The following is a 23,571-nucleotide window of genomic DNA, read 5'->3' on the forward strand; positions in this document are numbered from 1 at the left end:
TGAGTACATGAGTTGGGAGGTCATGTGGCGGCTGTACAGGACATTGATTAGGCCACTTTTAGATAAGGGCAGAGTGGTAGACATTGTTTACTTGGACTTTTGTAAAGTCCTTGAAAAGTTTCACAGGGTAGATTGTTTAATAGAGTTATATCACATGGGATTCAGGGTGAGCTTGCCAAATGGATGTAAAATTGCCTCAATGGTATGAAACAGAGAGCAATGATGGAGGGCATTGTTTTGGACTGGAAGCCTGAGACCAGCTGTGACGATGCTGTCACTTTCAGAGGTTATTCTGTCCTGGGTTTTTTTTGGAGAGAGAGATTTAGGGACAGGTGACAAGCAGCCCATGAGAAGATAACTAGCCTTGGGTGTTTTTTCTTTAAAGCTGGAACAATAGAAACAGCCTGAATGGGCGTGGTCAAGGTTCCAATAGACAATAGGTGCAGGAGTAGACCATTCAGCCCTTCGAGCCTGCACCGCCATTCAATATAATCATGGCTGATCATTCTTAATCAGTATCCTGTTCCTGCCTTATCTCCATAACCTTTGATTCCACTATCTTTGAGAGCTCTATCCAACTCTTTCTTAAATGAATCCAGAGAGTGGGCCTCCACTGCCCTCTGGGGCAGAGCATTCCACACAGCCACCACTCTCTGGGTGAAGAAGTTTCTCCTGAGCTCTGTCCTAAATGGTCTACCCTATATTTTTAAGCTGTGTCCTCTGGTTCGGCACTCACCCATCAGCGGAAATATGTTTCCTACTGCCAGAGTGTCCAATCCTTTCATAATCTTATACGTCTCAATCAGATCCCATCTCAGTCTTCGAAACTCAAGGGTATACAAGCCCAGTCGCTTCAGTCTTTCAGTGTAAGGTAATCCTGCCATTCCAGGAATTGACCTCGTGAATCTATGCTGCACTCCCTCAATAGCCAGAATGTCTTTTCTCAAATTTGGAGACCAGAACTGCACACAATACTCCAGGTGTGGTCTCACCAGGGCCCTGTACAGCTGCAGAAGCACCTCTTTGCTTCTATACTCAATTCCTCTTGTTATGAAGGCCAGCATGCTATTAGCCTTCTTCACTACCTGTTGTACCTGCATGCTTGCCTTCATTGACTGGTGTACAAGAACACCCAGATCTCTCTGTACTGCCCCTTTACATAAATTGATTCCATTGAGGTAGTAGTCTGCCTTCCTGTTCTTGCCACCAAAGTGGATAACCATACATTTATCCACATTAAACTGCATCTGCCATGCATCTGCCCACTCACTTAACTTGTCCTGGTCACCCTGTAATCTCCTAACATCCTCATCACATTTCACCCTGCCACCCAGCTTTGTATCATCAGCAAATTTGCTAATGTTATTGCTGATACCATCTTCTATATCATTAACATATATTGTAAAAAGCTGTGGTCCCAGCACGGATCCCTGCGGTACCCCACTGGTCACTGCCTGCCATTCCGAAATGGAGCCGTTTATCACTACCCTTTGTTTCCTATTAGCCAACCAATTTTCAATCCAATCTGGTACTTTGCGCCCAATACCATGCGCCCTAATTTTACTCATAACCTCCTATGTGGGACTTTATCAAAAGCTTTCTGAAAGTCCAGGTACACTACATCTACTGGATCTCACTCGTCCAACTTCAGAGTTACATCCTCAAAAACTTCAAGAAGATTAGTCAAGCATGATTTCCCCTTCATAAATCCATGCTGACTCTGTCCTATCCTGTTACTACTATCCAGATGTGCAGTAATTTCATCCTTTATAATAGACTCCAGCATCTTTCCCACCACTGAGGTCAGACTAACTGGTCTATAATTTCCTGCTTTCTCTCACCCACCTTTCTTAAAAAGTGGTATAACATTAGCCACCCTCCAAAAACTACACCTAAAATCCACTCACAGAACCAGGGATTTTAGGTGTAGTTTTCAATAATTGCTGTTCGGGTCTTGAAGAGATGGAAGCTATTTTTGTACCTCTCTTGGTTACAGCCAAAAGCTGGGGGTCCTCTGTCTGCTTTATGCTATCCATGTGACAATCTGTTTTCTGAATTTGCCTTTTGCCAAGAATATGCTTATGGATTCATTATATTGAAATAGTTAATTAGTAATAATTACTGTATTTATTACTCTGTTAAGTTTTCCAATGGAGTTGTTATTCACAAATTCTTGTTTCTTTTATTGCACTTTAACTGCAGTGTTTGAATAAATTATGTTTTGCTTAACGTCAAGTAATTTGACCAACTGCACTGCACCTGGAAAACAGCATCTGACATTTACCTTCAAAATAAGAAAAGGTTAGGGTCTGGGCTACCTTCTTAAAATATTTTGAGAAGGTCTGGTCTGGTCCATAGCACAGCTGTGTTCCACAGGGATTGATGCTGGATTCCCCTTTACTCTGAGGCTGCGCCATTGGGTCCTCGTCTGTCCTACCAATGGAAACATCTCCCCTATATCCAATCTGTCCAAGCCATTCAGTATTCTGAAAGTTTCAATCAGATCCCCCCATCCTTCTAAACTCTATCGAGTATAGATCCAGAATCCTCAAACGTTCCTTGTATGTTAAGCCTTTCATTCCTGGGATCATTCTCATGAACCTCGTTGGGACCTGCTCCAGGGACAATACATCTTTCCTGAGGTATGGGGCATAAAACTGCTCATAATACTTTCAATGTGGTCTGACCAGAGTTTTATAAAGCCTCAGACGACTGATGCAAAATACTTATTCAGTTCATCAGCCATTTCTTTGTTCCTCATCATTAATTCTCCAGCATCATTTTTCAGCAGCCCAATGTCTACTTTTGCCTCCTTTTGCTCTTTATATACGAAAAAAACTTCTTGCAATCTTTCCAAATATTACCAACTAGTTTACCCTCATATTCAATCTTCTCCTTCCTTATTTGTAGCCATTGTCGTTGCTGCCATAATATGGATTTGAGACAACAAAAGACTCCTATAGGGCCCGACCTGAGTAAGAAAACCTATAGGCTGTCACCCAGAAGAGTGCACACCCTGGAAAGTCCCCGTACATGTGGGTTGGAACAATTAAAGTGCTTAGCAATTTCCAATTCAGAACCGATTAAAATTAATGTTCAGTGAAATGGTCACCCAGTTCCCATGAAAGTCGATACCAGTGCAGCTGTATCTGTGGTTGCAGATTTGGTCTTTAACAAGATTCGCTTGGGACTCCAACCATTACGTTTGTGCAAGATCTTAGCCACACTATTAACATACACTGGGGAACTGTTGCAGATTGAGGGTGAAAGTTTGGCTTCCGATTACCTATGAGAAGCAGTTGGTGTAGTTCCCACTGATGGGAGTAAAAGGCTTGGGGCCCAAGCCTATTAGGGCAGAATTGGTTGAGAAAGATTCACCTAGATTGGCTCAACATTTTTCGATTAGAAAATGGCTACATCAGTGAAGTCCTAGTGAAATACCCAGAAGTATTTCACAAAGGGCTTGAGACTATCAAAGGGCCAAAGCCACTTTACATCTTGACCAGGCAGCAATTCCGAGATTTTGCGACACCTGCCTAATACCATTTGCCCTAAAAGTACAGGCAGAAATCAGGAGGCTGAAGAGCAAAGGAATCATCATACCAGTGCAGTTGCAGAATGGGCGGCACTGGTCGTACTGATTGTGAAGCCTGATAGCTCAGTTCATCTTTGTGGGGATTTTAAACAAACAGTAAACCACCTCTTGCAGCTGGATAAATACCCAATCCCTCGCACAGAGGACTTGTATGCGAAGGTGGTGAGAGGGCTCTCCTTTACGAAGCTGGACATGAGCCATGCCTACCCACAATTGTGATTGGATGAGTCCCAGAAGTACACTATAATTAATACCTATAAGGGTTTATACCAAGACACAAGACTGCTATTTGGGGTATTGTCAGCCTGTGCTCTTTTCCAAAACTGGGTTACACCCATTGGAAGATAAAGTGAGGGTGATCAAAGGAGCCCTGGCTCCCATGTCCGTACCAGAACATAGGTCTTTCCATGGGTTAGTAAATTATTACAGAAAATTCATACGTAACCTGGCCTCTATCTTTGCACTCTTACACCTGCTGTTGATAAAGAGTCAGCCTTGGAAATGGTCACATAGCCACGAAGTAGCCTTTAGGGAAAACGCAGCTTTTGTCATCTAAGGTCTTGGCCGACTACGATCCGAAGCGAGAGGTCGTACTGATATAGTGTTAGGTGCAGTAGTCAGGGGAAAATATAGGGAAATGGGTCTGGGTGGGTTACTCTTCGGAGGGTCAGTGTCGACTTGTTAGGCTGAAGGGCCTGTTTCCAGATTAGGGAATCTAATCTAATCTAATCTAAGATCTTTGTCAACTACGATCCGAAGCGAGAGGTAGTGCTGACATGCGATGCCTCCCCACATGGTATTGGAGCAGTGTTGGTTCACCGGAAACCCAAAGGAGAGGAATCCTGATAGCACATGCTTCCCACACTTTGGCTGATGGTGAACGCATTACACCCAGATAGAGAAGGAAGGCTTGGCAGTCATTTTTGGTGTGAGGAAGTTCCAGCAGTAGCTTTAGTGATGGAAATGTGTCACAATAACAGATCACAAACCCTGCTAGGGTTTCTGATGGAAGATAAGGTGGTGCTACCATAGATTCCAGGAGAATTCAGTGTCAGGCCCTTATTCCCAGCGCATACAAGTCCAAGTTAGAACACCATCCAGGAAGCCAAATGGTCAGTGCGGATTCCTTGAGCCACCTCCCACTGGCAGACACTCCACCACTGGTGCCTCCCCTCGAACAGTCTGTTTTGGTTTTGAACTTCCTGGACACCCTTCCAGTCACCGCTGACAATATCTGACTATGGGCACACAAAACATCCTGTCCTAGAGAAACTAAAACAGCTGATGGTAATGGGGGAAACAGAAGGGCCATTGCAACCAGGATTGAAACCTGGCAAGACCAGGTATTATTGTGGGGAGCAAGGGTGCTGTCCTGAGTAAAGGTTGCTGCCAGATACTGGCTGAACTCCACCAGGGTCATTCAGGAGTTTCTAAGATGAAGACGCTAGCAAGAAGCGATGTCTGGTTGCCAGGGTTGGAGGCCGATATAGCTGTGTAGATGGGGCAATACCCAGAGTGCTAACAAGGACAAAAACTGCCACCAGCAATGCCCCTACATTTGTGGGAATGGCTGGGTAAACCCTGGACTTGGTCCTGTCATGGGATCAATATTCTTGCTCATTGTGGATGTCCACCCAAAGTGGTTGGATTTGCATAAAGTCTGTACAGCAAAATTAGGGATGACAATTGAGAAGCTGCAAGTATCGGTCGTGATACATGGACTACTGCAAATTTTGGTCGCGGACAATGGGATGTAATTTACCAGCAGGGAACTTGACTATTTCCTAAAGTCAAATGATATTCAGTACATAAAGACAGCTCCATACCATCATCTAATGGTCTACAGGAAAGAGCGGTCCAAATATTGAAGGCATTGCTAAAGAAGCAGCCTACAGCACCTCTTGATACCAAACTGTGCCGATTCCTGTTTGCTTATAGGACCACCCCTCACCCATCTATAAGGATAGCTCCAGCAGAGTTGTTGACTGGGAGAAGACTCCGCACCAGATTAAACCTGATATTGTCAGCTCTGGGTGGGGTTGAAATGAAATTAGGAATGCCAATGGCAGCTACATGCCACCTCTGAGTAAGAAACACATTTATGGTTAATGTAGCTCATATGATTTTATATGCACTTGTTTGAAGAAGTGCTCCCTGATGTCACCCCGACAGCCTTACCCTTGTTTACAGTCCCCTCAGCACAGAAAACAGTTTCTACCAACGTTACGAACTCTTGTAATGGTCATAATTATTTCAATTAGATCACTGCTTAATCTTCTAAACTGAAGGGAATACAAACCTAATCTCTGCAATTTTATAATTTAATCATCTGAGTCCTGGTATTGTTCTGGCATGTTCCAAAATCCAATATATACTTGGAGATGTACAATGCCCAGAAATGAACTCAGTACAGTGCTCAAAACTCAGTTTCACAAAAGCTTGATTTAATGTCCATTCTAGCTTCCTTGAAATTAAGGCCAACATTTCAGTAGCCCATTAAATTATTTTTTGTACATATCCATGAGCTTCATTTCATTCTAAGACTCTTAAAACTCCCTGCGCCTTCACGTGTCAGACTTTTTGAGCAGCTTGTGGTGGAGCTCACTAGAGAACAGACAATACTGGATTTAATGTTGTGCAATGAGGTAGACTTGATAAGGGAGTTTAGGATGAAGGAACCCTTAGGAGGCAGTGACCATAATATGATTGAATTTACTCTCCAATTTGAGAGGGACAAGTTAAAATTAGAGGTAACGGTATTACAGCTGAATAAAGGCAACTACAGAGGCATGAGGGAACATCTGGGTAGAATTGACTGGGAAAGGAGCCTAGCAGGAAAGACAGTGGAACAGCTATGGCAGGAATTTCTGGGAGTAATTAAGGAGACATGCAGAGATTTATCCCAAGGAAAAGAAAGCACGGTACAGGGAAGATGAGGTAACCACGTAAAAACAAGGGCTGCAGATACTGGAAACCAGATTCTAGATTAGAGTGGTGCTGGAAAAGCACAGCAGTTCAGGCAGCATCCGAGGAGCAGGAAAATCGATGTTTCGGGCAAAAGCCCTTGATCAGGAATACAGGCAGAGTGCCTGCAGGGTGGAGAGATAAATGAGAGGAGGGTGGGGGTGGGGAGAAAGTAGCATAGAGTACAATAGTTGAATGGGGGTGGGGATGGAGGTGATAGGTCAGAGAGGAGGGTGGAGTGGATAGGTGGAAACGAAGATAGGCAGGTAGGACAGGTCATGGGGACAGTGTTGAGCTGGAAGTTTGGAGCTGGGGTGAGGTGGGGAAGGGGAAATGAGGAAACTGGTGAAATCCACATTGATGCCCTGGGGTTGAAGCGTTCCGAGACGGAAGATGAGGCGTTCTTTCTCCAGGTGTTGGGTGGTGAGGGAGCAGTGGTGAAAGATGCCCAAGATGTCCATATCCTTGGCTGTGTGGGAGGGGGAGTTGAAATGTTGGGCCACGGGGCGGTGTGGTTGATTGGTGCGGGTGTCCCAGAGATGTTCCCTAAAGCGCTCTGCGAGGAGGCGTTCAATCTCCCCAATGTAGAGGACATCGCATTGGGAGCAACGGACACAATAAATGATATTGGTGGATGTGCAGATGAAACTTTGATGGATGTGGAAGGCTCCTTTTGGGCCTTGGATGGAGGTGAGGGAGGAGGTACGGGCGCAGGTTTTGCAATTCCTGCGGTGGCAGGGGAAGGTGCCAGGATGGGAGGCTGGGTTGTTGGGGGGAGTGGACCTGACCAGGTAGTCACGGAGGGAACGGTCTTTGCGGAAGGCGGAAAGGGATGGGGAGGGAAATATATCCCTGGTGGTGGGGTCCGTTTGGAGGTGGTGGAAATGTCGGCGGATGATGTGGTTTATGGTTGGTAGGGTGGAAGGTGAGCACCAGAGGGGGTCTGTCCTTGTTATGGTTGGAGGTGTGGGGTCTGAGGGCGGAGGTGCGGGATGTGGACGGGATGCGTTGGAGGGAATCTTTAACCACGTGGGAAGGGAAATTGCGGTCACTAAAGAAGGAGGCCATCTGGTGTGTTCTATGGTGGAACTGGTCCTCCTGGGAGCAGATACGGCAGAGGTGGAGGAATTGGGAATACGGGACGGCATTTTTGCAGGAGGCAGGGTGGGAAGAGGTGTAATCCAGGTAGCTGTGGGAGTCGGTGGGTTTGTAAAAAAATGTCGGTGTCAAGTCGGTCGTCATTAATGGAGATGGAGAGGTCCAGGAAGGGGAGGGAGGTGTCAGAGATGGTCCAGGTGAATTTAAGGACAGGGTGGAATATGTTGGTGAAGTTGATGAATTGCTCAACCTCCTCGTGGAAGCACGAGGTGGCGCCAATGCAGTCATCAATGTAACAGTGGAAGAGGTGGGGAGTGGTGCCAGTGTAATTACGGAAGATGGACTGTTCTACGTAGCCAACAAAAAGACAGGCATAGCTGGGACCCATACAGGTGCCCATAGCTACCCCTTTGTTCTGGAGGAACTGGGAGGATTCGAAGGAGAAATTGTTGAGGATGAGGGCCAGTTCAGCCAAACGAATGAGAGTGTCGGTGGAAGGGTTCTGTTGGTGATGTTGGGAGAAGAAGAAACGGAGGGCTTGGAGGCCCTGGTCATGGCTGATGGAGGTGTAGAGGGATTGGATATAACCATGGCTGACTAAGGAAGTCAGGAATGGCATAAAAGCAAAAGAGAAAGCATATAATGTGGTGAAGGGCAGTGGGCAACCAGAGGATTGGGAAGCTTACAAAAACCAACAGAGAGGAGAAAGTGAGGACTGCAGATGCTGGAGACCAGAGTTGAAAAGTGTAGTGCTGGAAAAGCGCAGCAGGCCAGGCAGCATCCAAGGAGCAGGAGAATCGACGTTTCGGGCATAAGCCCTTTTTCAGGAATGAGGCTGGTGTGCCAAGCAGGCTGAGATAAAAGGTGGGGCGGGTGGAATTTGGGGAAGGAGTGCTGGGAATACGATAGGTGGAAGGAGGTGAGGGTGAGGGTGATAGGCCGGAGGAGGGGTGGGGGCGGAGAAGTCGGGAAGAAGATTGCAGGTCAAGAAGGCGGTGCTGAATCCGGGGGTTGGGACTGAGATCTATCGTGTTCCCAGAGCCCCTTCCTCAAATTCCACCCCCCTCCACCTTTTATCTCAGCCCGCTTGGCACACCAGCCTCATTCCTGAAGAAGAGCTTATACCCGAAACGTCGATTCTCCTGCTCCTCGGATGCTGCCTGGCCTGCTGCACTTTTCCAGCATCACACTTTTCAAAGACCAACAGAGGGCAACAAAGAAAGAAATAAGTAGGGAGAAGATTAAATATGAGGCTAAGCTAGCTAGCAATATCAAGGAAGACTATAAGAGTAAGAGGCAAAAGTGGACATTATAAAATGGTGCTGGAGAGATCATAGTGGGGAATAAGGGAATGGCTGAGGAACTGAATAATTACTTCACGCCAGTATTCATGGTCGAAGACATGAGTAATATCCCAAACATTCAAGAGAGTTGTGGGGGGGAGCCCAGAAATGAGTATGGTGACCATCACCAGGAAGAAAGTGCTAGAAAACCTGATTGGCCGGAAGGTGGATAAACCACTTGGACCAGATGGACTACACCCCAGTGTTCTAAGGGAGATAGCTGAAGAGATAATGGAGGTGTTAGTGGTGATCTTCCAGGAATCACTAGGATCATGGAGGGCCCCAGAGGACTGGAAAATCACTAACGTAACACACCCGTTTAAAAAGGAGGTAAGGCAAAAGATGGAAAATTACAGTCCGATTAGCCTGACCTCAAACGTGGGTAAGATTGGACTCCATTGTGAAGGATAAGATTTCTGAATACTTGGAAGTGTATGGTAAAATAGGGCAAAGTCAGCAGGGTTCCATCAAGGGGAGGTCTTGCCTGACAAATCTACTAGAATTCTTTGAGGAAGTAATGAGCAGGTTAGACCAAGGAGAGCCAATGGATGACTTCAAGAAGGCCTTTGACAAGGTGCTGCACAGAAGGCTACTGAGTAAGATAAGGGGCCCATGGTGTTAGAGGCAAGGTGCTAGCATGGATAGAAGCTTGGCTGTCTGGCAGAATGCAGAAAATGGGGATAAAAGGATCATTCTCAGGGTGGCAGTCTGTGAGAAGTGGTGTTCTGCAAGGCTCAGTGTTGGGTCTACAACTTTTCACTTTATACATTAATGATCTAGATGAAGAGACTGAGGGCATTCTGGCTAAGTTTGCAGACTATACAAAGATAGGTAGAGGGACAGGTAGTATTGAGGAAGTGGGAAGCTGCAGAAAGATTTGGACAGGTTAGGAGAGTGGGCAAAGAAGTAACAGATGAAGTACAATGTAGGAAAGTGTGAGGTCATGCACTTTAGTTGGAAGAATAGAGGCATGGACTATTTTCTAAAGGGAGACAAAATTCAGAAGTCTGAAATGTAAAGAGACTTGAGAGTTCTAGTCCAGATTTCACTCGAGGAAAACCTGCAGGTGGAGTCAATAGTTTGGAAGGCAAATGCAATGATGGCATTTATTTTGAGAGGACTTAAATAGAAAAGTAACAATGTCCTTCTGAGACTCTATAAGGGTCTGGTCAGACCACATTTGGAGCAATGTGTGCAGTTTTGGGCCCCAAATCTCAGGAAGGATGTACTTGCTCTGGAGTGTTTTCAGAGGAGGTTCACGAGAATGACCCCAGGAATGTAAAGCTTAACATATGAGAACATTTGAGGACTCTGGGTTTATACTCGATGGAGTTTAGAAGGGTGAGGGGGATCTAACTGAAACATACAGAATACTGAATGGCCTGGACAGAATAGACATTGGGAAGATGTTTCCATGGTTAAGAGAAACAAGGACCCAAGGGCATAGCCTTAGAGTGAAGGGAAGACCTTTTAGAACAGAGATAAGGGAAAACTTCTTCAGCGAAAGAGTAGTGAATCTATGGAACTCATTGCCATAGAAGGTGGTGGAGGCTGAGATAGGTAGGTGTTTGAGTATCATGGTGATCAAGGGTTATGGAGAGAAAGCAGGAGAATGGAGTTGATAAACTTATCAGCCATGGTTGAATGATGGAGCAGACTCGATGGGCTGAATGGCCTAATTTCTGCTCCTATGTCTGATGGTTTTATGGTCTTTTCACCACTTGGAAAATACTCCAATCATATTTTCTTCATCCAAAGTTGAAAACTTTGTGCTTATTCTCAGTGAACTCCATCTAACCATGTTGTGCCCATTCACTTAATCTATTAATTGTCTCTTTGTTCCTTTCTGCCCTGTCTGTAGTCATTACCATGTGGCCTAACTGAGTTTCATCAGTGACCTTCAATTCATCACTTGCTGTTCCTTCATCAAATTAATCATAGTGAAAGAATGAGGTCCAAGTATGAATCCCTGGGGAACACCATTAATCACATCTGTTCAATTTGAATCAATATCCAATACCCCTACTGCCTGCCTTGTGCTTTCCCCAAAATAACTGTCTGAGTTCTGAAGGGGGGTCACTGGACCCGAAACATTAACTCTGCTTTCTCTCTACAGGTGCTGTCAGAGCTACTAAGTTTTCCCAGCACTTTCTGTTTTTGTTACTAGACTAACTCCTGGAATGGCCAGATTGATGTATGGAGGCAGACTGGATTGGTTCGGACCAGATTCACTAGAATTTATAAGAATAAGGAAGGATCTCTTAGAAACCTATAAAATTCTAATAGGATTAGAGGATAAATACAGGAAGGATGGTCCCAATGACCAGGGAATCCAGAACCAGGGGTCATAGTCCAAGAATACAGGGTAGGCTATTTAGGATTGACATTAGAAGGATTTCATTTTCCCCAGATTGTGGTCAGCCTTTGGAATTCTCTGCTACAGAAAACTGTTGAGGCCAAAACATTGACGACTTTTGAGAAAGATGTGGATGTATTTCTTAGGACTAAAAGGATCAAAGGATATGGAGTGAAATCAGTAACAGGGGAATGAGTTGGATGATCAGCCAGACATCAGTGATGGGCAGGTTATTCGAGGGAATCCTGAGGGACAGGATGTACATGTATTTGGAAAGTCAAGGACTGATTAGGGATAGTCAACATGGCTTTGTGCATGGGAAATCATGTCTCACAAACTTGATTGAGTTTTTTGAAGAGGTAACAAAGAAGATTGATGAGGGCAGAGCAGTAGATATGATCTATATGGACTTCAGTAAGGCGTTCAACAAGGTTCCCCATGGGAGACTGATTATCAAGGTTAGATCTCATGGAATACAGGGAGAACTAGCCATTTGGATACAGAACTGGCTCAAAGGTAGAAGACAGAGGATGGTGGTGGAGGGTTGTTTTTTAGACTGGAGGCCTGTGACCAGTGGAGTGCCACAAGGATCGGTGCTGGGTCCTCTACTTTTTGTCATTTACATAAATGATTTGGATGCGAGCATAAGAGGTACAGTTAGAAAGTTTGCAGATGACACCAAAATTGGAGGTGTAGCAGACAGCGAAGAGGGTATACCTCAGATTATAACAGGATCTCGATCAGATGGGCCAATGGCAGATGAAGTTTAATTCAGATAAATACGAGGTGCTGCATTTTGGGAAAGCAAATCTTAGCAGGACTATACACTTAATGGTAGGGTCCTAGGGAGTATTGCTGAATAAAGAGACCTTGGAGTGCAGGTTCATAACTCCTTGAAAGTGGAGTCACAGGTAGATAGGATAGTGAAGGCGGCGTTTGGTATGCTTTCCTTTATTGGTCAGAGTATTGAGTTCAGGAGTTGGGAGGTCATGTTGCGGCTGTACAGGACATTGGTTAGGCCATTGTTGGAATATTGTGTGCAATTCTGGTCTCCTTCCTATCGGAAAGATGATGTGAAACTTGAAAGGGTTCAGAAAAGATTTACAAGGATGTTGCCAGGGTTGGAGGATTTGAGCTATAGGGAGAGGTTGAACAGGCTGGGGCTGTTTTTCCTGGAGCGTCGGAGGCTGAGGAGTGACCTTATAGAGGTTTACAAAATTATGAGGGGCATGGATAGGGTAAATAGGCAAAGTCTTTTCCCTGGGGTCAGGGAGTCCAGAACCAGAGGGCATAGGTTTAGGGTGAGAGGGGAAAGATATAAAAGAGACCTATGGGGGTAATGTTTTCACGCAGAGGGTGGTACGTGTATGGAATGAGCTGCCAGAGGAAGTGGTGGAGGCTGGTACAATGACAACATTTAAGAGGCATTTGGATGGGTATGTGAATAGAAAGGGTTTGGAGGGATATGGGCCGGGTGCTAGCAGGTGAGACTAAACTGGGTTGGGATATCTGGCCAGCATGGACCGAAAGGTCTGTTTCCATGCTGCACATCTCTATGACTTTATTTGCCATGAGCATAATGATAGACAAGCAGGCGAGAAGGACTGAATGGCCTACTCCAGCTCCTTTTCTCTGTTTCTGACGAAGCTAAACTGTCTGGATATAAACAGGAACCCAGTTGTGAAGAACTTGCTTTACTTCCTTCTCCATTTGACAGAAAGCAGAGAGGCATTGAGCTATATGTATCTTGATCTCTGAGTAGGCTTGATTTTATTAATTCTGGGGAAGGTTTCTGATCTGTTCAGTTGCTCTCAGCCTGCTGTGAATTGAATGCCTCCCACATTTGGGAGATGGCAATATATCAAATGTTGAAACAAGATGTTGGAATTTTTCCACTGGAATTCTTGCCATTGTTTTTTAAATAATTTCCGGGAAAGGACAGAGGTCATTTTCATTAACATCGAGCTGAGTTAGTCAGGTCGAGTACAGATTGCAGAGCCCATCCACATTCTGGCGACATGAGCTTCCAGATCTTTTCACCTCATGGACTTCTGCAGTTCTTCACTGTGACTTCTTATGTGACAAGTGGGTAAAAACATATTTAAAATCAGTGGATAGTGTTTACTGGGTGTATTTGTGCTGCACTTCACGATGCGTACAGTTATGTTTAAATGCGGACATTTCTCGTGTGTACTTGTACTGTAATGAAGGATTGATTTTCTTGTTATTCGTTAATATTAAGAACAACATTATTGGACACGTTTCTGGTCTGTGTTAGAAGCAAAAAGGAGAGAGAGATGGTTATTCAGGATTGAGTGTTGCTCTGATTCAGCCTGTTTTGTGATAAATGAGGCTTCGTACGTTCGCTGAAATGTTTGATGGGTTAGCTGGAAGTGGGGTTCTATAACCCCACACCCAGCCCAGGCTCTCGACTCTCTTCTAGGTAAAAACAATGACTGCAGTTGCTGGAAACCTGATTCCAGATTAGTGGTGTTGGAAGAGCACAGCTGAGGACCGGATGCTGCCTGAACTGCTGTGCTCTTCCAGCACCACTAATCCAGAATCTCGACTCTCTTCACCGTCCCTCGAGCAGAGATCGCAGAGCTCTGGGCTCCGTTGAGTTCAGTCAGTTGTATCAGTGTGGTTTCTGCTGTTCCGGTGCTGTTAGACCTGACGGTGCTGAGTTGCTGCCGGTGTACCATCCCGGGAGCAGCAATTCCAACTGTCTGTTCAAACTGCCCCAACACACACACACGGAGCAAATCCTGGACATGAACCAGTCATTGTCCACTATGTAAAGAATCCGTCTGTTCCGTTCAGTATTGAATACTGCGGTAGAAATCCTCGGTAATAAAGATGGACACGGTTATGAGTGGCTCAGGTAACGGCAAAGTGAGGGGCATTCCCCACTGAGCTGGACTGAAACTTTCCCCAAGAATGTTCTCCTGTCCTTGGAGTGACCTCGCTCCGTCCGCGGAACAGTCCGGGGACTTTCCAGCAACAGTGACGGCATCCAGTACGGTATGTAGTTAATCTCAGTCAAATACAGCCACAGACCACTCCTCACCAGAAATTACACCCGAGAGTTTAACAAGAGGGGATTTTTCATTTTCATTAACATTTTAGACAAATGAAAATAAATGATTGGGAAGTACACATGAGATCAAGACAGAATGAAATATCAGACTTTCAAACAACAGGAAAACATGGTTTTAAAATCACAAATGGAGACATTTGCCATCCCAGTGGTTGCGTTTATCGGGTAGAGAGAGTGTTCAGTAGTAACTATCAAGCTTGTGTAGAGGGTTGGAGGTTCAGAATGCTCACACCCTGCCCAAGAATATCAGAGCCCACGGAATCCAGGGCAATTTGGCAAATGGCTCCAAAATCGGCCAGTGATAAGAAGAGAAGCTGGTGGTTGAAGAATTTTAGTGACTGGAAACCTGTGTCCAGTGGGGTTCTACAGGAACTGGTGCTGGGTCCTTTGCTGTTTGTTGTGTAAGGTGATGATCTAAACATGAATGCAGAAGTTATGATCAGTATGTTTGTTTGGTGGTGTGGTAAATAATAAACAGGAAAGTCTTAGATTACAGTATAATAAAGAAGATCCAAAACAGGCCGAACAATGGCAAATGAAATGTAATCCTGAAAACGGTGAGATTATACATTTTGGGTAGACTAACAAGGCAAGTGAATGGTCAGACCCGACATACAGAGGATCCGAGGGACCTTGGTGCAGATGTTCTTAAATCCTTGAAAGCCACATGGCAGGTAGATAAGGTGGTTAGGAAGGCACATGGGATACTTGCCTCTATTATTCAAGGCATTGAATACAAGAGCAGTGAGGTTATGATGGAGCTGTTTCCAACACTAGTAAGCCATGCTGTGGAGGTGCTGGTGTTGGACTGGGGTGAACAAGTTAAAAATCACACAACACCAGGTAATAGCCAACAACGCTGCTCCTTCATCAGCTCGTGAGACAGGATCATAGGACACAGAATTTTAGTAAAAGATCAGTGTCATACAACTGATGCAATGTATTGAACAAATATATACACACTCTTACACGATCACGCACACTTATGCAGACACTCTCTCATCCACACACATTCTCTCAGATGTGCACACACCCTCTCACAGATATATATTCCATCAGACTCACACACACACACTGTATTAAGCATGCACAAATACAGACACCCACACTCACAAATGCATATTCACTCACACACTCTCTCCCTGTTTCTCACACACATACTCTCCCTCCCTCACAAGTATGCACACACACATATTAGTCTATGGGGTGCATTTGCTTTTGCAGAATTGTGTCTGCAGATATATGCTATTTTGCTGAAAAAGCACACAGTCTGTAGGCAGTCAGTCCACGTGGGATTTGATAAATTCCAACTTTGGAAATAGAACCAGTCTGATTCAAGGTTGGGATACAGTCAGACTCTAAACTCACACCTTTAATGCATTGTCTGAGATGAGACATCACTTTTTTAAAATAAAACCTTATGTTATCTTGGGAATGTGACTTAGAGTCATAGAGATGTACAGCATGGAAACAGACCCTTCGGTCCAACCCGTCCATGCCGACCAGATATCCCAACCCAATCTAGTCCCACCTGCCAGCACCCGGCCCATATTCCTCCAAACCCTTCCTATTCATATACCCATCCAAATGCCTTTTAAATGTTGCAATTGTACCAGCCTCCACCACATCCTCTGGCAGCTCATTCCATACAGGTACCACCCTCTGTGTGAAAACGTTGCCCCATTGGTCTCTTTTATATCTTTCCCCTCTCACCCTAAACCTGTGCCCTCTGGTTCTGGACTCACCAACCCCAGGGAAAAGACTTTGTCTATTTATCCTATCCATGCACCTCATAATTTTGTAAACCTCTTTAAGGTCACCCCTCAGCCTCCGATGCTCAAGGGAAAACAGCCCCAGCCTGTTCAGCCTCTCCATGCAGCTCAAATCCTCCAACCCTCCAACATCCTTGTAAATCTTTTCTGAACCCTTTCAAGTTTTACAACATCTTTCCGATAGGAAGGAGGCCAGAATTGCACACAATATTCCAATAGTGGCCTAACTAATGTCCTGTACAGCCACAGCAGGACCTCCCAACTCCTGTACTCAATACTCTGACCAATAAATGAAAGCATACCAAACGCCTTCTTCACTATCCTATCTACCTGCGACTCCACTTTCAAGGTGCTATGAACCTGCACTCCAAGGTCTCTTTGTTCAGCAACACTCCCTAGGACCCTACCATAAAGTGTATAAGTCCTGCTAAGATTTGCTTTCCCAAAATGCAGCACCTCACATTTAACTGAATTAAACTTCATTTGCCACTTCTCAGCCCATTGGCCCATCTGGTCGAGATCCTGTTGTAATCTGAGGTATACCCTCTTCGCTGTCCACACCTCCAATTTTGATGTCATCTGCAAACTTTCTAACTGTACCTCTTATGCTCGCATCCAAATCATTTATGTAAATGACAAAAAGTAGAGGACCCAGCACCGATCCTTGTGGCACTCCACTGGTCACAAGCCTCCAGTCTGAAAAACAACCCTCCACCACCATCCTCTGTCTTCTACCTTTGAGCCAGTTCTGTATCCAAATGGCTAGTTCTCCCTGTATTTCATGAGATCTAACCTTGCTAATCAGTCTCCCATGGGGAACCTTGTCGAACACCTTACTGAAGTCCATAGAGATCACATCTACTGCTCTGCCCTCATCAATCTTCTTCATTACCTCTTCAAAAAATGCAATCAAGTTTGTGAGACATGATTTCCCATGCACAAAGCCATGTTGACTATCCCTAATCAGTCCTTGCCTTTCCAAATACATGTACATCCTGTCCCTCAAGGTTCCCTTCGACAACTTGCCTATCACTGAGGTCAGGCTCACCGGTCTATAGTTCCCTGGCTTGACTTTACCGCCCTTCTTAAACAGTGGCACCACGTTTGCCAAACTCTAGTCTATGGCACCTCACATGTGACTATTGATGATACAAATATCTCAGCAAGAGGCCCAGCAATCACTTCTCTAGCTTCCCACAGAGTTCTCGGGTACATCTGATCAGATCCTGGGGATTTATCCACCTTTAACTGTTTCAAGGCATCCAGCACTTCCTCCTCTGTAATCTGGACATTTTGCAAGATGTTACCATCTATTTCCCTATAGTCTATATCTTCCATATCCTCTTCCACAATAAATACTGATGCAAAATATTCCTTTAGTATCTCCCCCATTTTCTATGGCTCCACACAAAGGCTGCCTTGCTGATCTTTGAGGGGCCGTATTCTCTTCCCTAGTTACTCTTTTGTCCTTAATATATTTGTAAAAACCCTTTGGATTCTCCTTAATTCTATTTGCCAACGCTATCTCATGTCCCCGTTTTGCCCTCCTGATTTCCCTCTTAAGTATACTCCTACTTCCTTTATACTCTTCTAAGGATTCACTCGATCTCTCCTGTCTATACCTGACATATGCTTCCTTCTTTTTCTTAACCAAACCCTCAATTTCTTTGGTCATCCAGCATTCCCTATACCTACCAGCCTTCCCTTTCACCCTGGCAGGAATAAACTTTCTCTGGATTCTTGTTATCTCATTTCTGAAGGCTTCCCATTTTCCAGCCGTCCCTTTACCTGCAAACATCGGCCTCCAATCAGCTTTCGAAAGTTCTTGCCTAATACTATCAAAATTGGCCTTTCTCCAATTTAGAACTTCAACTTTTAGATCTGGTCTATCCTTTTCCATCACTATTTTAAAATGAATAGAATTATGTTCACTGGCCCCAAAGTGCTCCCCCACTGACACCTCAGTCACCTGCCCTGCCTTATTTCCCAACAGTAGGTCAGGTTTTGCACCTTCTCTAGTAGGCACATCCACATACTGAATCAGAAAATTGTCTTGTACACACTTAAGAAATTCCTCTCCATCTAAACCTTTAACATTACGGCAGTCCCAGTTGATGTTTGGAAAGTTAAAATCCCAATCCGTATCTACCCTATTATTCTTACAGATAGCTGAAATCTTCTTACAAGTTTGTTTCTCAATTTCCCTCTGACTATTGGGGGGTCTCTAATGCAATCCCAATATGATTATCATCCCTTTCTTATTTCTCAGTTCCACCCAAATAACTTCCCCGGATGTATTTCCAGGAATATCCTCCCTCAGCACAGCTGTAATGCTATCCCTTATCAAAAATGCCACTTTTGCCTCCCTTTCTATCCTTCCTGTAGCATTTGTATCCTGGAACATTAAGCTGCCATCCTGCCCATCCCTGAGCCATGTTTCTGTAATTGCTATGACATCCCAGTCCCATGTTCCTAACCGTGCCCTGAGTTCATCTGCCTTCCCTGTTAGGCCCCTTGCACCGAAATTAATGTAGTTTAATTTATTAGTCCTACCTTGTCCCTGCCTGCCCTGACTGCTTGACTCAGCCATACATTCATCTGCTTTATCCTATTCCTGCCCTCACTAGCTCGTAGCACTGGGAGTAATCCAGATATTACTACCCTTGAGGACCTCCTTTTTAAATTTCTGCCTAACTCTCTGTCATCTCCCTTCAGAGTCTAAACTTTTTCCCTTCCTATGCTGAAAGAAGTTCTGGGATTTACATTTTAATGAATGAAACCGTGCATCCCCATTCTAAGTGATTAAAGACTGAACAACAATCTAAGTTTGTTCAATACATTGCATCAGTTGTTTGATAATTTGATTGTTTACTCTCAATTCTATGTCCAATGATCCTACCACACTAGCTACCTGATGAAGGAGCAGTGCTCCGAAACCTAGTACTTCCAAATAAACCTGTTGGACTATAACCTGGTGTTGTCTGATTTTTAACACTAGTTAGGCCACAGCTAGTACTGTGTGCCGTTCTGGTCACCACACTATTGGAAAGATGTGATTGCATTGGAGGGGGTGCAGAGGAGATTCAGCAGGATGTTGCCTGGGCTACAGCAACTCAGTGATGAAAAGAGACGAGATGGACTGGGGTTGTTTTCCTTAGAGCACAGAAGACTGAATGGGGACCTGGTTGAGGTGTACACAATTGGGGGGCATAAATAAATTTGGGGTGGCATGGTGGCTCAGTGGTTAGTACTGCTGCCTCACAGTGCCAGGGACCTGGGTTTGATTCCAGGCTTGGGTGACTGTCTAAGTAGAGTTTGCATGTTCTCCCTGTGTCTGCGTGGATTTCCTCTGGGTGCTCCGGTTTCCCCCATAATCCAAAGATGTGCAGTTTAGGTGACTTGGCCATGCTAAATTGCCCATAATGTTAGGTGCATTAGTCAGGGTAAATATAGGGGAGGGGAATGGGTCTGGGTGGGTTATATTTTGGAGGTTTGGTGTGGACTTGCTGGGCCAAAGGGCCTGTTTCCACACTGTAGTGAACCTAATCTAAAGGAGATGGGAAGAAAGCTTTCCTCTCAAGAGACGTGATTTAAAGCATATTTTCTTCACCAGAGGGTGGGTGGTGGGTTACTGGAAGTCGCTACCTGAAAGGGTGATAGAAACAGGTTTAACTTTCCAAAAGCTGACTAGGTTTTCTCATAGTCGAAAGTGAGGACTGCAGATGCTGGAGATTAGAGAGTGTGGTGCTGAAAAAGCACAGCACGTCAGGCAGCATCTGAGGAGCAGGAGAATCGATGTTTCGGGCAAAAGCCTTTCATCAGGAATGGCGAAATGACTAGGATTCTCATTGTGTTAAGTGCCTAGATGGGGAGGACTTTGTTAAGTGTGTATAGGAAAACATCCTTATTCAACATATGCATGTATCTATTAGGGAAAGAGCAATATTTGATCTCCTGTTAGGAAACAAAGCAAGTGACTGAGGTGTCAGTGGAGGAGCACTTTGAAGCAAGTGATCATAATTTTATTTGTCTTAAAATAATTATAAAAAAGTATAGAACTGATCAAAAAATTAAAGCTCTAAGTTAGGGCAAGGCCAATGTTGATGGTATTATGTTCCTGTTCGTGCAAAGGGCAAGGCTGGTAGGTGTAGGGAATGCTGGATGACTAGAGAAATTGAGTCTCTGGTTAGAAAAAGGAGGTATATGTCGGGTATAGACAGCTGGGATTGAGTGAATCCCTAGACTAGTATCAGGGCAGTAGGAGGGAAATCAGGAAGGCAAAAAAGGGACAAGTGATAGCTTTGGCAAATGTCTTGGAGAGAGTTAACATTATAGAAGAGGATGTGCTGGAGGTCTTAAAATTCAAATAGGCAGATAAATCTGTCAGACCTGATCAAGTGTATCACAGAACTTTGTGGGAAGCCACGGCACAGATTACAGGGATAGAATCCCTACAGTCTGGATATTTGTATCATCAATAGGGTGGGCACTGGAAGACTGGAGTTTGGCTAATGTGGTGACATTATTTAAGAATAGGATGTAAGGAAAAAGTGGGGAATTATAGACTGATGAGCCTTACGTCAGTGGGGGGGCAAGTTATTGGAGGAGATTCTGAGGAACAGGATCTACATGCATTTGGAAAAGCAAAGACTGATTAGGGATCGACAACATGGCTTGGTGCATGGGAAATAGTGTCTCACTAATTACATAGAACATAGATCAGTACAGCACAGTACAGGCCCTTCAGCCCTCGATGTTGTGCTGACCTGGAAGATCAAACTAACCTACATTCCCTTCATTCCACTATTATCCATGTGCCTATCCAAGAGTCGCTTAGATGTCCCTAATGTATCTGACACTACTACCACTGCTGGCAGTGCATTCTACACACACACCACTCTCTGTGTAAAGAACTACCTCTGACATCTCCTCTAAACCTTCCTCCAAACACCTTAAAATTATGTCCTTCATGATATTCATTTCCGCTCTAGAAAAAATTCTTGGACTATTCACTCTATCTATACCTCTCATCATCTTGTACACCTCTGTCAAGTCATCTCTCATCCTTCTTTGCTCCAATGAGAAAAACCCTTGCTCCCTCAACCTTTCTTCATAAGACATGCTCTCCAGTCCAGGCAGCATCCTGGTAAATCTCCTCTGCACTCTCTATAAAGCTTCCGATAACGAGGCAACCAGAACTGAACACAATATTCCAAGTGTGGTCTAACCAGGGCTCTACAGAGCTGCAGCACAACTTTACAGCTCTTAAACTCAATTCCCCTGCTAATGAAAGGCAACATACCGTGTAACTTCTTAACAACCCTATCAATTTGGGTGACAAATATGAGGGATCTATGGACATGGACCCCAAGATTGCTCTGTTCCTCTACACTGCCAAGAATCCTGCCTTTAATCCTATATTTTGTATTCAAATTCAAACTTCCAAAATGAATCATTTCACATTTTTCAGGTTGAACTCCATCTGCCACTTCTCAGCCCAGCTCTGCATCCTGTCAATGTCCCGTTGCAACTACACCAGCCCTCCAAACTATCAACCACTCCACAAACGGTCATGCCATTGTCAAACTTATTAACCCACCCTTCTACTTCCTCACCAAGTCATTTCTAAAAATCACAAAGAGCAGAGGCCACAGAACAGATCCCTATGGAACATCACTGGTCACCGAGCTCCAGGCTGAATACTTTCCATCTACTACCACCCTCTGTCCTCTATTGGCCAGCCAATTCTGTGTCCAGACAGGAAATATCCCTGTAACCTATGCTTCCTTACTTTCTGAATGCCCCTACCATGAGGTACCTTATCAAATGCTTTGCTAAAATCCATTTACATCATATCCATTACTCTACCTTCATCAATGTTTTTTGTCATATCCTTCAACAAAGCTTGTGAGGCATGACCCGCAACTCACAAAGCCATGCTATCTCTAATGAAACTATGGTTTTCCAAGTAATCATCAGTCCTGTCTCTCAGAATCTCTCCAATAATTTGCCCACTACAGACATAAGACTGACTGGTCTGTAATTCCCAGAATTATCCCTATTCGCTTTTGTAAACAAGGGAATAACATTTGCCACCCTCCAATCATCTGCTACTACTCCAGTGGACAGTGAGGACATAGATCATCACCAAAGGCACAGCAATCTCTTCCCTTGCTCCCTGTAGTAATCTTAGGTATATCCCATCTGGCCCATCTTTTCAGCACATCCTCTTTCTTAACATCAAACTGTTGAAGCATATCAGCCTGCTTTAAGCTGTCCTCACAAAGGTAAAAGTCCCTCTCAGTAGTGATTACTGAAGCAAAGTAATCATGAAGGACCTCCCCTACCTCCTCCGACTCCAGGCACAAGGTCCCTCCACTATCCCTGATCTACTTTGACTCTGGCCATCCTCTTGTTCCTCACATAAGTGTAGAATTCCTTAGGGTTTTCCTTAATCCAATCGCTAAAGCATTTTCATGCCCCCATCTAGCTCTCATAAATCCATTCTTCAGTTCTTTCCTGGCTATCTCGTAACTCTCTGGAGCCCTGTCTGATCCTTGCCTCCTCAACCTTAAGTAAGCTTCATTATTTCTCGATTAGATCTTCCACATTTCTTGTCATCCAAGGTTCCTTCACCCTACCATCCCTTTCTTGCCTCAGTGGGACAAACCTGTCCAGCATTATCAGCAAGTGCTCCCTAAACAACCTCCACATTTCTGTTGTGCATTTTTCTGTTCCCAATTTAGACACAGCAGTTCCAGGGTAATAGTACTGTAATTCCCCCTCTCCTAGTTAAATACTTTCCCAAACCATCTAATCCTATCCCTCTCCATGACGATAGTAAAAGTTTCTCACTATCATCGAAATGCTCTCCCACCAAGAGATTTGACACCTGACCTGGTTCCTAGCCAACTACCAAATCCAATATGGCCTCCCCTCTAGCTGGCCTACCTACACGGTAAAAACAATGACTGCAGATGCTGGAAACCAGATTCTGGATTAGTGGTGCTGGAAGAGCACAGCAGTTCAGGCAGCATCCAAGGAGCAGTGAAATTGACGTTTCGGGCAAAAGCCCTTCATCAGGAATTCCTGATCTAATCTAATCTAATCTTTCGGAGCACTGCTTCTTTGTCAGGCAGCTAGTGGGGCAGGATTATAGGACACAGAACTTATAGTGAACGATCAAGCTGTCATAAACCGATGCAATATTTTGAACAAACCTAGATGGCTGTTAAGTCTTTAATCACTTAAAATGGGTTGCAGGTTTCAATTCATTAATATGTAAATCCCAGAACTTCTTTCAAGTCACTATCATGAGATAACTTAAGGTGTTATAAAAAAGGTGA

At 44.5% G+C, this 23,571-nt stretch overlaps 1 protein-coding gene across 2 annotated transcripts in view; it reads left to right on the forward strand.

The window, feature by feature from the left end:
• The first annotated feature begins 13,187 nt into the window (after nt 1–13,187).
• Nucleotides 13,188–23,571, forward strand: part of LOC122552309 (intercellular adhesion molecule 1-like) — a 41,729-nt gene continuing 31,345 nt past the window's right edge. The window contains exon 1 of one of the 2 annotated variants that reach the window (XM_087983517.1): nt 13,188–13,441. In XM_087983517.1, the coding sequence (XP_087839643.1) occupies nt 13,375–13,441 (67 nt within the window). In that variant the 5' untranslated portion in view covers nt 13,188–13,374. The remainder of the gene's footprint in view (nt 13,442–23,571) is intronic. The other variant, XM_087983516.1, reaches the window with a different exon arrangement.

The sequence above is a fragment of the Chiloscyllium plagiosum genome, unplaced genomic scaffold (genome assembly GCF_037043375.1).
Source record: "Chiloscyllium plagiosum isolate Xiang-an unplaced genomic scaffold, Cpla_swu_hap1 HiC_scaffold_45, whole genome shotgun sequence".
NCBI lineage: Eukaryota > Metazoa > Chordata > Chondrichthyes > Orectolobiformes > Hemiscylliidae > Chiloscyllium > Chiloscyllium plagiosum.